Genomic DNA, 17,537 nt, shown 5'->3' with positions numbered 1-17,537 from the left:
TAGGTTACGTACCTTTTTGTCCGTCTTCAGTCTTTAATATACACAAGTTCCATCGTGTACGCCATGCTATCTGCGTCAGTGTATCGTTCGAATAAATGTGGCCGGCCTACCGTCATTAAATGTTCTTCGTGTTAAATTTGTGAACTTGACGTGTATATAAGTATTATAACGACGACTTCCGTCAGATTCATAGACCAACCAATTCGATGTGGGTTTGAAAATGGGTCATTGACCCGAAACTAGTCACCCTTGAGTCGTTATCTGATTGATTGATTGATTCTGTAGGGGCGGACCTTGTCCTGTTGCACGTCAGCCACTGATGGGCTTTTTGCGCTCCCCACATGGTACTTCAGAGTCCGTCAAACCTGAGTTGCTTAATGAACTCCAGCATCCTGTCAATGAGCTCCTCCTGAGGAAGGTGTCTGCCCCTTGTCATTGCACCAAGAGTACTGTCCCTTACCTCATTCAGAGCTGTGCAGTCGTAGAGTAGGTGATCAGCAGTCTCCTCTGATTGCCCACATTTCCTACACGCAGTGTTACCATTGTGGATCCTCAAGCGATGCAGGTGTAATTTCAGAAAGCCATGTCCAGTGACCATTCCTGTGATCTGTCTGAGTCGCCTCCTGTCTAGTCGTAGGGCATTGGAGGCGACCGTCTGGGAAGGGGAGAAGAGGGTGAGCTTACTTACCCTATGGTGCTGAAGCCTAACCCATCTTTTCCTGTGTTCCTCCTGAGCCCATGCCATGACTGAGTGACATGCATGCCCACGAGAGATTCCACAGAAAGGCTGTGGTCCCACGAAGTCTGAGGCTGACGCGACATTTGCTAGCCTGTCAGCCACCTCATTCCCTTCTATCCCTGAGTGCCCAGGAACCCAACAGAGCGTTACCTTGTTGCGCCTGCCCAGGTCACATACCGCAGAAAGGCAGTCCCAGACCACCTTAGAATTGAATTCATAGGAGTCAAGCGCTTTGAGCGCAGCCTGGCTGTCTGTAAAAATGGAAATGTTGATGTCCCTGAAGCCTAGCCTCAGGTTTTCCCTAGCACATACCATAATCGCAGTCATTTCGGCCTGGAACACAGTTGGGTGAGTGCCCATGGGAAGACAAATGTCCACCCCGTTCTGCACTCCATGAATTCCAGCCCCAGTCCCACTTCTTACCTTTGAACCATTCAAGGTCGCCTTGTGGAAGAGGATTCCCACCGGACATCCACTCATCCCTGGACGGAAGGAGGACAGTGAATGGTCTGGTGAAGAAGAATCGAGTCGGCATGTGATCCGAGGGCATGTCCATTACCTCCCCTCTTACCTGCTGAGTGATCCGAGAGTGACCTCGGGATCCTCCAACATCCAACCAAAGGTTTTCACACTGGAGTCTGTAGGCAGTCCTATGACCTTGACATACAGGTCAATCGGAGTGAGGTTGAGAAGGCAGTCCAGTGAGGCTCCCGGACAGCTGCTCATTGCGCCCGTGATGATGAGACAGGCGAGTCTTTGGACGGCAGCCAGATCTGTCACCGCCGACACTGAGTCCATCTTGGGCCACCACACGTGTGAGCCGTATGTCATGGCGGGCCTTACCACGGAGACAAATAGCCAGTGCATGAGCACCGGCTTGAGCCCCCAGGTTCCTCCCACCATCCGTCTGCAGGCCATGAGTGACCACTTACCTCGATCAATGACCTTTTGGAGCTGTGGCCCCCATTGCAGCTTTCGGTCCAATACCACCCCCAGGTACTTTACCTGATTCTGCATTTCAAGCACTGTGTCTTGTAGTCTCAGAGGTCCTATGCCATTTAGATCGCGCCTCCTCGTGAAGGGGATAACCGCCTCTTTGGAGGGGTTGATAGAAAGGCCTACCTCTGTGCACCATTGTCCAACTGACCTCAAGGCTGTGTTCATGAGGTCGGAGACCGTGTTATTGAATTTACCCATAACTAGTATCACAATGTCGTCCGCGTATCCTTGAACGAATACACCACTATCACTGAGAGATCTAATTAAGTCGTCCACAACAAGGTTCCAGAGAAGAGGAGAGAGTACACCCCCCTGTGGACACCCTCGTGTGGTCCTGGCCTCCAGAACCTCATTGTGAAGAGAGAGTCTTACCTTCCTCCTCTTAAGTAGAGACTCTACCCACCTGCACACCACCTCATGGAATCCACGAGCTCTGGCAGCATTGATGACAGCCTGGGTTTCAGTCGTTATCTGAGTTTGAAAAGCTCTGTCGTCGGTGTTGGAAGGAACAACATGGATTTGTAACCATCAATACCACTAAAAAAGCACACACTGGAAAATATAAATGCATGCTGAAGAAAACTATATTTACAACCTCAATGTGAAATGTCACATCTTAGCTAGAAACGATATATACCGTTTTTTGATTGAAATGTCGTTTTTCGACGATATGTCGATTTTATACTAGAAACGTTATATCACGTTTTTTGAATGAAATATCGTTTTTTGATGGATATGTCGTTTTTATACTAGAAACGTTATATCACGTTTTTTGATTGAAATGTCGTTTTTCGACGATATGTCGTTTTTATACTAGAAACGATGTATGTAGTTTTTTCTGACGTTGTGTAATATAAGTGAATGCAGGCTATGATGGATGCAAAAGCTGCTAAGCGACTTGAAGCTATCGAGAGTAACCTGATGAAAAAGTTTCATGACGCCGAAGAGCAAAAACAACGTGAACAAAAACTTAAAGAGATATCAGTTGTATCATCTCCAACAAAAAGTCCATCCACCACAATTATTACAAGAGATGTTCAAAAACAACCGTTGACTGTCACCAAGGCAAAGCAACTAGAACATGTCAAAAATAGACTTCAACAACAATTTGCTAACGTACACATTTTAGAAAGAGAGGAACAACGAGAAAGGGAAAAGAAATATCAAACCATTACCGATGCAATAAAAGAGAAAAAGGAAAAAGATGATTTATTAGAACAGAAGACAAAGGAGTGGTTGAAAAAGCAAAAATACAATCAAATGGTTGCTCGCTTTAGACCAAGAGTATACAGTACACCAGATCGTAAACAAATTCCCTTCGATAACGAAGATGAAGAGGAAACTGAAAACGTTCAGAACAAATCAATCAGACAGTTGGTGGACTCAAATGTAATCAATTTGGGCAGTGTCGGTGCGAGATACTTACCTCGTGCAAGCGATTCACAGTTCGGTATTTATTATGATGTGTCGGGTGAACGCTTGAAAATTGGATTTGGATTTCATTTGCTTGAATTTAATTGTACGGCATCTATCTTTAAAATATTTTGGTTCTGTATATCCTCTTGCTTTAAAGAAATTCAATTTATGTTTTGAAGGTTAAGCTTAGCCTAATGTATTTACAGTTTGTAAACTTTGTTAAGGGGGAAGATGTCGATATAGTATAAGCTCATTCATCTCAACATATTATGTACAACATCTTACTTAGACAGAGGCCATGAAAAGAAGGAGGAGCTAAGCTTCTATTTTCAGTAAGAAGAAAACCAAAGAGTAACATGATTTAGTTGACAAGTGCTGTACATAATATGTTGAGATGAATGAGCTTATACTATATCAACATCTTCCCCCTAAACAAAGTTTACAAACTGTAAATACATTAGGCTAGCTTAACCTTCAAAACATAAATTGAATTTCTTTAAAGCAAGAGGATATACAGAACCAAAATATTTTAAAGATAGATGCCGTACAATTAAATTCAAGCAAATGAAAATTTCACTGGGCCTAAGAATAGGCTAATTACAAATTAAACTTACTGATATTCTTACAGTAGATTTTTGTTAGTTGTTAAAGGTCAGTCTTTTAGGATTTTTTATGATCCTACCTGTTCTAGTTACATAACCATCCATATTTTTAATTACATTACTTTCATGATCAGGTTTGTCAGCGGTCTGAATAGGAGTGCTGGTTGGGTTCGGTTTAGGTGACTGATTTGGAGAAGCTGGGTTGGTTCTAGGACTAGTTGAAGTTGAAGGACTAGGACTGTTGGACTCTGGTGTGTTACGAGGCTCTACTGGTGGAGACAAGATAAAATACTTGCGGTTACGCCTAAACAAACGTCCATTTTCATCTTTTACTATATAAGATCGGGGTACTTCGTCCTTCGAAACTATTTTTCCCTTAGACCAACTAGAAACAACTGGATTTTTCTTAAATAACACATTGTCATTTACATTTAGCTCACTTAGTTGTTTTACATTAGAATTGTAATACTTCTGAACAGAACATTTCCTTTTATTTACAAGCACAGGATTAGATTTTGTTACTTTCGGCTCTAACAACTTAGTTGCACTTGGTAACAGAGATCTTAAGTTTCTTGAGAACAACAACTGAGCTGGTGACGGTAAATTACCTTTAGGCGTATTCCTATAGTTAAGTAAGGCTATGTAAGGATCAGTGTTTGAGAACTCACATTTTTTCAATATACCCTTAGCTATTTTGACTCCCGACTCGACTTGACCATTTGATTGTGAGTGCTTAGGTGAGGTCATTACATGATTGAATTCATAGCTATAAACAAAGGACTGAAATTCCTTACAATTAAACCGAGTTCCCGGATCGCTTACAAGAGTTTGTGGAATACCGTGTCTGGCAAAGATAGACTTGAGTTTGTTAATAACAGCTTTAGAGCTTAGTTCTGACAAAGAAACAAGTTCGATATACTTAGAGTAGTAATCCATAACTATAACATAATGCATGGATTTAAATTCAAACAAATCAACAGAAACCTTAGACCATGGTAGGCTAGGAATATCATGAAACAAGATCGGCTCTTTAGAGTTACTAGGCGAGTGCATAGCACACGTAAGACAATTATTTACCATTTCCTTAATGTCTGATTTAATACTAGGCCAATACAAAACATGTTTTGCTCTTACTTCACAGGTTATTGCGCCAACATGGCCTTCATGTAGTTTAACTAACATTTCTCTCTGTAGGCTACGAGGAACTACAACGCAATCATTTTTAAACAACAAACCGTCGACTACATGTAAATTTTCTCTTACATTCCAGTACGGTTTTACACTGTTTTCAAGGTCATTTTTATTTTTAGGCCAACCAACTTTGATTAAGTTTCTAACGCTAACAAGTGTACAGTCATTGTCAGTTTCTTCTTTAAGCAAGGCCAATTTTTCTTTAGACACACACAAAAAAGTACTTTTAAAAAGATTAACTTGACAAATTACATCTTCCTCCATTCTATCAATTTCTTCAAAAGAAGTTACAGGCAATGATGACCTTGATAAAGTATCGGCAATATACAAAAACTAGCCTGGTTTGTACAAAACATTGAGATCATACCGTTGTACTTTAAGCAACATATTTTGTAACCTTACAGGGGCACTGGACAAAGGTTTCTTAAACAAAGTGATAAGTGGTTTATGATCTGTCTCTACGGTAACCTTTCTACCAAATATATATTGGTGGAAGCGAACACAACCAAAATGAATGGCATTCATTTCTTTCTCTATCTGACTATAATTCATTTGACTAGGCGTTAACGCTCTTGAAGCATAAGCTACAGGCCTATTATCACATAACAGCACAGCTCCTACACCAGTTGAACTACTGTCAACCGATAAAACTACATCTTTCTTAGGATCAAAATATGATAATACAGGTGGACTTACCAAGAGCTCCTTCAGCCTCTTGAAAGCATTTTCTTGGGGAAAATCCCATTGAAACAGAACATCTTTTCGCAAAAGTTCCCTTAAAGGACTTGAGACTGTTGAGTAGTTCGGAATGAACTTAGACAAATAATTTGTTACACCAAGAAATCTTTCCAATTCTTTACGATCAACCGGAGGCTGCATCTTTTGAATCGCAGCTACCTTGGAAGGATCTGGGGACATCCCACATTGAGAGTACTCATGGCCAACAAACTTAACTTTATTGACACAAAATTTACACTTGGCCATGTTAAATTTAATCCCGTTAGCTTTGGCTAATTCCATGACTTGCTTCAAGCGAGCATCATGAGTTTCCTGGTCAGGTCCACTTACACAAATGTCGTCAAAATATGTTACCACACCGTCAATGTTACCAAATATTTCACACATCTTGGACTGAAAAATGTCAGGAGCACAGCTAAGCCCATACGGCATACGCAAGAATCTATACCTCCCATAAGGGGTATTAAAAGTACATAGTTTACTACTTTTATCATTTATCTTGATCATCCAAAAAGCTGAACTTGCATCAAGTACAGAGTATACTTTAGAATTACTTAACTTATTAGCTATTTCCTCAGAAGTGGGAATTTGACATTGGGACCGTTTCAAAAATTTATTTAAATTCCTAGGGTCTAAAACTACCCTTAAACCTGCTCCTTTCTTATTTATAAGGACCATACCATTTACCCATTCAGTAGGCTCTGTTACTTTAGTTATTATGCCTTGTTTTTCCATTCTGCTTAATTCATCTTTTAATGTATTCATTAACGCAAAAGGAACTCTTCTAGGAGGTTCTAGCTTAGGCTCATTATTGTCAAAGAGTTCTAAATTTACTTCACCAGGTATTGTACCTAGATTGCCATCAAACATTACTTGGTAATCTTTACTTACAATTTCATTAGTAAAGCTGTCATTTATAGCAGATAAATAGTTTACAGAACGAGATATTAGACCTAGTTCTTCACAAGTATGGAGACCTAATAATGACGGTGACGGCCCATCAATTACTACAAAAAACACTACACAAGACATACCTTTTATAATACAATCTATTTTACAATTACCTACTACAGGTGCTTGCTGGCCAAAAGCTGATGTAATTACAATATCAGTTTTATTAATTATAGATTGAGGTAAGCCCAACTCTTTAAACTGAGAGTATGACATTAAGTTTGTTTGTGCACCACTATCAAGTTTGAAATTAATTTTACGATTATTAATTACAACAGTCTCAATCCAATCTTTAGGCTTTTCATGTGTATTAATTACAGTGTCTATAGTGAAATTATCTAGGCCTATATCCTGAGATACCGGTAGGCTAGGATCCATACCAGAAGTTAGGTTAACTTCATTCACTTTTTTAGGTTTAGGCCAACTTTTGTTATTTTTAATGCTCTTACTGTTGGTACCATGACCAGAGTTACCAGACTTACAATATGATGAAAAGTGATTTTTACGTTTACAAGAAAAACAGACGACACCATAAGCCGGACACTGGTTTATACGATGATTTTTACCACAGTTTGTACAGTTGGTAATATATTTCTTAGGACCAAACTTTTCAGATTTAGCTTGATGAGACGAATTTTGATGAGACAACCCTTTATTGAACGTAGACCCATACTTAGGCCTTGCGCTTACTTGAACTATTTCAACTCCATCGAGTTCTTTTACTTGAATAGTTGAAAGTTCCGCTGTCTTACAGATATTGATAGCCTTCACTAACGTTAAGTCCTGTTCACGCAGCAACCTTTCTTTGATGTGAACATAATTAGCATGCAGTCCACAAATCAGCAAATCACGCACCAAGTCTTCGCGGAGCGTACCAAATTCACAAGTTAGACTTTTATTAACTAAATCAGTATAGAAAGAATCAATCGTTTCATTAGCAGATTGCTTACGATGAATAACTTGTGTCTCTCAATGGTAATATTCTTCTTCGGAGAGAGTAACCTTCAAACTTTGATACTACCGTGTCATAATTCTTGGAATCATCTGATGATAAATTAAAGGAATTATAGATCTCTAGACATTTTCTCCAAGATTATGAAGTAGAATCGCTATTTTCCTTTCATCACCTTCCTTGTCAGGTTGGAAGCTGTTAGGAAAATCTTAAACCTTTGCAGCCAAAAGGTCCAATTTTGTGAAAGATTTCCATCTAGGCTAATTGGGCCTATTTTAGAGTCTATACCTGAGCTACTAGCAGACATTTTGTCAGTGATTTTATTAAGATTCTGTGACTTTTCAAATAAGTTTCCTAGTAATTTATCTTCGTTTCAGAATCAGAAGGACATTCTTCAACATGAAAGAACTATGTGATAGGTACTCCACGTCTCGTGCTAGGTTTCATGGCTTGTCTATATGTTGCAATTTACTTACGTTTTCACACTTCACTTGAAAATTTATCATTTATCCTGACACCATCTTGACTGGCGTTTTAATAAAACACACAATTTAAACGTAAGTTATTTATTTGTATGAAATTAAATTAAATTACATAATTCACAATTGTACAACATCTTACTTAGACAGAGGCCATGAAAAGAAGGAGGAGCTAAGCTTCTATTTTCAGTAAGAAGAAAACCAAAGAGTAACATGATTTAGTTGACAAGTGCTGTACATAATATGTTGAGATGAATGAGCTTATACTATATCAACACAACCAATCACCTTTAATTATGACGATATAGTGATGTCAGGTAAAAGTTTTGTCGGCAGCGAAGGTCTTTGGAAACTCTTGAAGAATAAAGGTTTTGTTAAGTCTGACGAGTACACATCTGACGATTGGAATTCATACAAGGAAATTCTGTTGACATCCAACTCGTTGTATCAAAAGAACGACCCCTCGACTAGACGACAGAAATCAAGTCAGGGTCAAAAGTGGAAACAGATGATCAAACCCATTTGGGACGAGATGAATAAACCCACAACCCCAACTACATCAACACCCACAGAGACAGTTGGGTCTGGGTTGAAACGGTACGATGACAAAACACCAATCGAATATCGGTACATAAAGGATTTAAACGAATTGATCAGTCGGCTCAATTTCATACACGCTGAGGAGGCTGCTGGAAACAATAACTTTCACAACGAGAAACTATCAGTCGTGAAATTCATATACGACCACATGCAGGAGCTAATCGAACGACCAAACGGATTGAAGTATCTCATAAGCTGTCTATCAGCGTTACCTGAACACGCTATTCAAGGATCGGGGTTGTTGAACAACTTAATCAACAGTTTACCGTTTGAGCTACACGCTCCACGTAGTTGAAATCTTGATACGTACAATTATTGTGGACCTGGTACGAAGCTATCTGATCGGCTGGCTCGTGGTGACAAAGGAGTTAACCCCTTAGACGAGGCGTGCAAGAAACATGACATGTGGTATCGGGATCATAGGCGTGCCAAAGACCGATGGGTGGCAGATAAGAAATTGCAAGACGCCGCTTGGAATAGGGTCACGTCTTCTGACGCCGATCTAAACGAACGCGCTGTCGCACTCGGTACGACCGACGCAATGTGGATGAAGCGCAAACTCGGTCTTGGACTAGGAACGTCTGTATGTATATAAGTGAGAGAAAGAGTACAACATGGAAAACGCATGGACGATTCTTTCTCGGGAAGCAAAAGCACCTAAGGGCGTTCTCACAGACGAGTTCGTTATGAAGTACGCTAAGGAGCTCGACTGGGGTCTCCTATCCGAAAACTACGATTTCAGCATCGACATGTTACGCACGTATTTCCATCGCGTAAACTGGTATGCCGTACTGAAGAGGACAAAGTTCGATGAGAGCTTCCTCCGGAAATGGCTGTCAACTTTAACGAGTGCTGGTATGTGGTCAGCAAATATCAAACACTGTCTGAATCATTCATACACGATTTTGCAGGCAACGTAGATTGGTACTACATCATAAAGTATCAAAACGTGTCCAAGGAATTCCTCGAAGAACACGAACGTAATCACGGATTTAATACACGGCTCTTGAGTTCGCTACTGAGGATAAGGTCTAAAGAGTAAAATCGTAATGTTAACATAGTATATTTTTTTCAACCTTTATTAAGTAACCAACACAAATGGATGCTACATACAATCAGTTTTCAAGCGGTGTGGTGAAGAGCGAATACCGCTCTGTCATGCCGGTGTCTGAACTCAATTTCAACACTCCAAATAATTACACGGTTTTTAAACTCGATCACGGTGACACGTTTTATGATTCAGGAATACAATTTCACATTTGTGGTAAAGTCGTCAAGAAATCTGACGGGGCTGCTTATGCCGATAAAACAAACATTAAACTCATCGACAATTTCGTACCGTTTCTGTTTACTCGAATTTAACTCAAGAAACACAACACCACAATCGACACTGTCGACTATCCTGGTGTCACAAGCACGGTCAAGGGAATCCTCAACTATTCCAGTTCGAACAAGAACTCTCTAGGAAATTGTGGTTTCGTATCCACGTTCACTGGTGGAGGCAACTTCAAAGTAATCGGTACCCTTGCACACCTCGGTCTCGGCTTCTTCGATCATCTACGGTATCCTATGTACAAAGGTGGATTCGAAGTCGTAATTACCCGTGCTGAAGATAACGATGCTCTATTCGTTTGGAAAGGATCAGCCACGACAGACACGATGCCGGACGAGGGAAAAGTCGAAATCAAATCCTTCGTTCTTCGAGTTCCGTTAGTCGAGTATACAGCCACCAGCAAGATTCAATTGATCGATGGGTTGACCCGTTTGAGTGATCATAGTAAATTGGTATACAACTATTACCAGTGGCAGTATATTGAGAAGAAAGGTGTTTTCGGGGCCTCGTTCAACTTCGATATCACAAACGTTTATAGAAATGTATACAACCCGAAATTTGTCATTGTGGGGTTGCAAACTAGCCGTTGGAATGACCAGAAGAAAATTCCCTCCCGTTTTGATAGTTGCAACATAAAAAATGTCGATGTGAAAATAAACGGAGAACGTTATCCCCAAGAAATGCAGAACATACACATCTCTGAAGGCAAATGGAGACTGTTGTACGAACAGTTGGTCAGATATCGTCTGGTGAACTTTGGAGACACCAATGTGTTCGTATCTCCTTCAGAGTTCAAGAATGACTATCCGCTGTTGGTGATAGACACTCATATTCACCCAATGAGCACAGATTGCTCAAGAAGTGACATCCAGATTGAGTTAGATTTCGTAAATGCTATCGCGACCGCACAAGCCGATGCCGGAACAACAGCATACGTAGTCGTGGTCTCTGAAACTGGATTCAGTTATGACATTTCAAGAAACATCATTAGACAACTGTATACAATTTCTAGATCACTGTAAGAAAATAAAAATCTTAAAAAAAATTATTTTTGCCCCAGAGTGATGAGACAAGGGTTGAATTTGTCACCATAAGGTCTATATTAAACCCCAGCACAGGACAAACATACATACTCCATGTGTGGGGTTGGAGGACACCTCCGGATTTTGTGGGGAGGTATTCCCATAAGAGCCCATATTGGCTCCGGGAGTAGGACGCACATATATATACTACTTGTCACCACGAGCCAGCTGAACTTGAAAATGGGCAAATCTCTAGTCTGCTAGGGGCTGGTCCAGAAACGGCTTTTCAATGAGTGGAAGAGTAAACAGATGATGAATCCTTGGTTTATCAGGGTTGGTCCAGAACCGGCTTTTCCCTACTACTTTTCCATAAATAAGACATATTTATTCCCAATTTAAATAACATTAGATTTAACGAGTGCTTAGGTTTGCTGCTACAGGGAAGGTAAACAGTGTTTTTGACCAAACATCAATAGAATAGGATGAAATAAATAAATTAGCTAAATTTGATCAACATATATATATCCATAAACAAGTAAACTACAACAGTTTTCATTTTCTCCATTAGAATAACATGGAAATTTTAAATTTGATTTTTTTTTCTCCGTAACCATTAGGCATACAACAATGCTTCAATATACTAAATTATTTCTTTTTTTAAGCTCTACAAAATGGTTGGTAAAGAAATTCCGAAATTTTATGTTTTTAGGGTCAAAAAAGGGAAAAACCCATTTTTACCCCATAAACCCCCGTTCCCATGGTCCGATCATGCTGGTTCGCGAACTCGTTCGAATAAATGTAGGTTTACACGTTTATACCAAATTTCATCAAAATCGGATGATTTTGTTCGAGATATCGTGCTAACAGACATATATATAGCCTAAATAAATATATGTATATATATCTATGAATTTGAACGGATGGTGTTTTTGGCCTCTGGGGACCTCAAAACAAAAAAGTAAATCAGTCCCAGGTCCAGGTCTTACCATGAGACCTAGGGTAATAGCTTATTCCTTATATGGGAAATTCGCTAAAAAGATAGTACTATCCATGTTTTTTCATGGGTTTTGAAAATCTATCAAAATATTTGATTTTGTGGCCATAATTACAGTGAAGTGAAAAACTGCATTTGCAACTCAGCCAAAAACCATTTGTTTGCTGTGATTGCTCTCGCCTAAGCGTTAAACTTAAAAAACATGATCAAGGGTCTGCAAACCCTCGATCCAGCCCTTGGTGTAAAATATTCTTTCATCTTGCAGTAAGGAAAACCCTTAATGTTGGTGAGCAAACGTGATCACCTCTTCTTTCTATTGTTTAAAAAATTGAATTATATCCAACAGGTTCATTCAATGGCTAATTACTTTTTACTGCTTCAATGGCAATTAATTATTTCACTAAAGTATATTGAAATGTTTCAAATTGTGTCCAACATATTTTTTATATACTCTTGGCTGTAATTCTTATCAAAGCCCCACTAGAAAAACAGGCCATACTGCAATTAGGCAACTAGTCGATGGCAAAGGGCTACAGCTGACATTGAGAATGGTGAGGTGGCTATAGGCTCGATTAGGTTGGTTGCGTTTATAACTTGCAAATGATTCTTCAACTTCCTAGTTTTACGTTATTGTTGTTGTGTAACTCTAGTTTTGGACATTAATGTTCCAACATTCTGAAACCTAGTTTAAAAATGTACTACGACTAATTTACTTGATTCAACAATGATTTACAAATATTAATTTTAAGTACTGATGTCCGATAAAAATTCATTGGTTTCTGAATTAGGGAAATTTGAATGAAGAATGATTAACTAATAATATATCCTTGATCATTACATATCTAATACTACTACACTAGATTTCCTGATTTTACAAGGATATTCTCAATAAAACATTTTTTTTAAATTTTATCTCAAATTTATTTTTTACAATAATATATTTTCCTATAAACATTTAATCTGCATCGAAATAAAATCCGTATAAAGTTTTTTGATTCTAAGGCATTTTTTAAAGCTAATTAGGTTTTGCGTATAAAATAAAAAATGTGTTCAAAACACGACAAGGATTATTTACAGAGCCGGATGAGGTAACTAAAAGATCTAAAACCTCATTGTATGTGGGTCCTCTAGTAGACTCTTGAATGCTTGTAGCCACTGTGCGCCGACGTCCACTACGTGGTGGTCAACTCTGGTTAACTTCTGGAGAGGTTGTCTTAGGTTGGTCTGTGGAACGTAAATACACAATTGTGATTGGTGGTTTTGACTCAAGCATTAGTATAATTGGGGAGTTTCATAGTGTCCAAGATTTCCCGCTAGTCCCACAATGTCCACAACTAAATTAAAGAGTATTTCAATGTTGAAGTACTATATACAAACTACAGCACAAAAAATACATGTAGAAAAGTGTGCATTATTGTAATGTCTAAAGGCACTATTTTAGAAAAGTTTAAGATTTGTTGAGGAAATGGTACTCCCGAGTCTGTGCGCATTATGAGACTTGGAACTTTTTAAGATTCCTTAATTTAGTTTTAGACAGTGCGAGACTTTTCTTAGGCTTTAGGCCGTTATGTATAAGTATAAGTATTTTATTGCATAAAACATTCTTCATTACAAAGGAAATAGTAAACATATGCATGGTCGATTGATAAGTTATAAAAACTAAGGCCTCGGGTACGATACGAGCGGCGAGCGGTGAGCGGCGAGCGGCGAGCGGCAACCTGAGCGGCACGTAAGCGGCGGGGGTGGCTACGATACAAGCGGCACATTTATAAAGCTCATCAAATTTCCACAGTTTTATGAGTCAGTTTTGTCGAAAATGGTAAGCTATGCTTACCTGCGAGACGTATTGCAACTATTGTTGCTATCTGACAATTGTTTGCCTTTAAAGAAAAACTTAGTTTTTAGAAAAACCTTAACCTTAACTTGGTCCCATACTTTTCTGGTGACTGAAGTGTTTTAAAACTTCCGTGCTGGTCATTTCACAAACATTCCCTGGACTGCACCTCATGTATCGACCCCTATCGGATTTTTGCTGCTGTTTCCCTGTCATTTTAGGCCGAATTGAAGCATGACTCACCTGAGCGGCGAGCGGCGTTTTCGCGAAAATCGGTTTTGACTTGGATCCATGAGCGGCGCTGAGCGGTGCCGCTTACCGCCGCTCGCCGCTCAGACGTATCGTGGCCACCCTCAACAAATTTACACGCAACTAAATGAGACCCGATGTCAGAGCGGCGCCGCTCATGCCGCTCGCCGCTCACCGCTCGCCGCTCGCCGCTCGTATCGTACCCGGGGCCTAAAACTGCAGACTCCGATTTTGGAGTGGATATCGTTTGGGACCTGGTACGATACGAGCGGCGAGCGGCATGAGCTCTGACATCGGGTCTCATTTAGTTGCGTGTAAATTTGTTGAGGGTGACCACGATACGTCTGAGCGGCGAGTGGCGAGTGGCGATGAGCGGCACCGCTCAGCGCCGCTCATGGATCCAAGTCAAAACCGATTTTTGCAAAAACGCCGCTTGCCGCTCAGGTGAGTCATGCTTCAGTTTGGCCTAAAATGACAGGGAAACAGAAGCAAACATGCAGTACGGGTCGATACGTGAGGTGCAGTCCAGGGAATGTTTGTGGAATGAACAGCACGGAAGTTTTAAGACACTTCAGTCACCAGAAAAGTACGAGACCAAGATAGGTTTAAGGTTTTTCTAAAAACTAAGTTTTTCTTTAAAGGCAAACAATTGTCAGATAGCAACAATAGTTGCAATACGGCTTGCAGGTAAGCATAGTTTATCATTTTCGACTAAACTGACTCGTAAAACTGGGGAAATTTGATGAGCATTATAAAAGTGCCGCTTGTATCGTAGCCACCACCGCCGCTTACGTGCCGCTCAGGTTGCCGCTCGCCACTTGCCGCTCACCGCTCGCCGCTCGTATCGTTCCCGAGGCCTAAGACGACCTTGCAATCAGCTGATGGAGAGAATAACGCACCACAACAAACGCCTACGTCACAAGAGTTGACTCGCTGCTGCCTAGGAACACCGACTCAGCAACTGACGTCACGGCACCGCACAGCTGATCAGCCTAAGACTCTACTTGCCACATCTGTCACCTCTTCACGACCTTCAACATCGGATGACAGCAACAGCTTGAGTACAACTACATCACTTCTAGGAACCTCTACGGATAGACACGTGGATTCATCAACTGCAGGAGTTTGTTTAACAGCTAGTGAAGCAACAACCCTTCAGAATCAAATCGACAAAGAAGTTTTCCAACAGAGTTCTAAACACCTAAATTTGAGAACCCTAATCAAATGTGATAAGAGACTATCTAAATGCACACTATCGGATATTTAATGTTAAGCAAACAAAAACATTCCCTACATTAACACTAAATATTGAAATACCAGAAAATGGACAAACTTATTCAGCTACCTTAGATATTGGTTGCAACTATTGCCTTATCAAATCATCAACTGTAAATAACCTATCCATTCAAACAGATAACTTACCCTTAATTGTAGCAGCAAACGATCAACCAGTAAAAGTGTTAGGAAAACTATTGCTACCAATAACAATTAATGGCACTGTGTATCCAACTGACTTTTACGTAATTGAAGATTTAGCAACTGACGTAATCCTAGGAAATTGGTTTTTATTCCAAAACTGCATGGAATTGGATTTTAAGAAACAGGAAATCAGACTAACGAATAAAGATAAAGTTCATTGCATCACAATGGACAAATCTTGGTTACTAAATTTAAAAACGTTCGTTCTAACAACACTATAGTCCTCGCCACCCTAAGTTGAGGCAGCCCAAGGCCGCACGGCGCGTATTTTGTGCGGCCTTTGGCTGCCTCAACTTAGGGTGGCAAGGACTATAGCAGAGTCTAGTGAGGAGATAGTTGAAATTTAAGTTCCTACGGACACAGTTATTGCTTCCCACCAACACTACAAATTAATGGAAATCTTGACAGAACATCATCAATACAAACTTGATATAGATTTAAAGTTCCGAGACAAAAAGTACTTCACTTTTATATTTCATCAGAAAACTAAAATTCACAAAAATTCATTTACGCTTACAATGCAAGTAAATCTCCAAAATGGTTAAAACAAAACGTAATATTAGGTTATTTAAAACCAAATGCCGAAGTAAAAGCAAGAACATGCACACATCCCCCCTAAAATAAAACCACTTCATCCTACTAAAACAATTGGCCTTGACAGGAATGGCAACCCACTTGACATAAATCCAAAATTAATGGTCAAACAGCATAATAAGTTAGCAGCAATATTATTTAAATTTAGCCACATGTTATTAACAAGACAGAAGATTTAGGAAGAATATATCTAACAAAAAACCACTAAGTGGTAACACTTTCCCCGCCAAGTCAGCAATCCAAAAAAGATAATAAATCATTACTTTTTCCGCCAAGAAAAACGATGTAATGTATGTAAGTTTGGCAACTTGGCGGCAGACTTTTGCTTGGTTTTTTTTTCATTAAAGTTACGTTCGTGGATAATTTCACAAATCAACTTCTCTAATTAATTAGTCCAACTACTTACTTACTTACTTGAATACTTGAATCCTGCATCTTTGACAGATCTAGTCTGATAGATTGCGTCATAATTTATAATATAATCAGATAAATAAAACTATATACAATATTTACAAAACCATAAAAATGGCTACTATAAAAAAAACTTGGCCGTCTATTGGATGGCAAGGCGGACATACGCTATTTTACAAGGGGCTCATCCTCGAGTTCTTTAAGGGAGTAGAGCGGTCTATTAGCAAGTATCCCTTTTAGTTCCCTCTTGAAGGATGGCACATCCATCTCCCGCATCTGGGTAGGCAGAGTATTAAATATTCTGATCGCTGAACGGGGATAGCAACTCAAGGTACGACTGAGACGGCAGCGGGGAACGTCGATGTTATGGGCCTTCCTAGTATGGTAATCATGCACCTCCTCTCTCTTACTGTAATCCCTCAAGTTGTTCTTTAGTAGGATCAGAATATCCATAACATACTGACTATATACTGTGAGCACCCCTAGTTCCTTGAAGATTGGCCGGCAATGGTCAAAATACCCAGCAGATGTAACAATCCTCAAGGCCATTTTTTGTAAGAGAAGTATATCCTCAGCTGCTGAGGAGTGCCCCCAAAGTACAAGTCCATAAGTCACATGACTGTGAAACAAGGCGTGGTACACGGATAGGAGAGATGATCTAGGAATTTCTGGCGTAAGTTTTCTTAGGAGATGGAGCACACGAGATAACTTGACACATGTCTGCGCAATGTGTTCGCTCCAACTTAGTCTGGTATCTAATGTAAATCCCAGAAGCTTTACATTGCCATCTTCCCCTTCTCTCCGCTTCAGCGTACAAACCAGGGACTGGGTTTTGTCATCGTTGATTTTCAAGCGGTTTACAACAAACCAATCCTTGGCTCTCTCGAGCAGGTCTTCAGCCTCTGTTGGCAGTTGGTGAATATTTACACCTCTAGTCAGCAGTGTTGTATCATC

At 39.9% G+C, this 17,537-nt stretch overlaps 1 protein-coding gene across 1 annotated transcript; it reads left to right on the top strand.

The window, feature by feature from the left end:
• The first annotated feature begins 9,070 nt into the window (after positions 1-9,070).
• LOC128982492 (uncharacterized) lies at positions 9,071-11,022 on the top strand. Its single transcript, XM_054401453.1, has 2 exons — positions 9,071-9,250; positions 10,036-11,022. Exons 1-2 carry the CDS (start codon positions 9,071-9,073, stop codon positions 11,020-11,022), a joined length of 1,167 nt encoding a protein of 388 aa, XP_054257428.1.
• The last annotated feature ends 6,515 nt before the right edge of the window (positions 11,023-17,537 follow it).

Source organism: Macrosteles quadrilineatus, unplaced genomic scaffold, assembly GCF_028750875.1.
Source record: "Macrosteles quadrilineatus isolate MER2022 unplaced genomic scaffold, UCM_ALF_1.0 Scaffold_389__1_contigs__length_80638, whole genome shotgun sequence".
NCBI classification, from domain to species: domain Eukaryota; kingdom Metazoa; phylum Arthropoda; class Insecta; order Hemiptera; family Cicadellidae; genus Macrosteles; species Macrosteles quadrilineatus.
The sequence above is the reverse complement of the archived record's forward strand: the minus strand, read 5'-3'. Positions and strand labels throughout refer to the sequence as shown.

Excerpts from the sequence above, each read along its gene's own strand:
- LOC128982492 (XM_054401453.1), top strand. The coding sequence starts at position 9,071 with ATGTGGTATCGGGATCATAGGCGTGCCAAAGACCGATGGGTGGCAGAT. Across the intron at positions 9,251-10,035 it reads GTCTTGGACTAGGAACGTCT|AAACACAACACCACAATCGA; the intron begins GTATGTATATAA and ends ATTTAACTCAAG.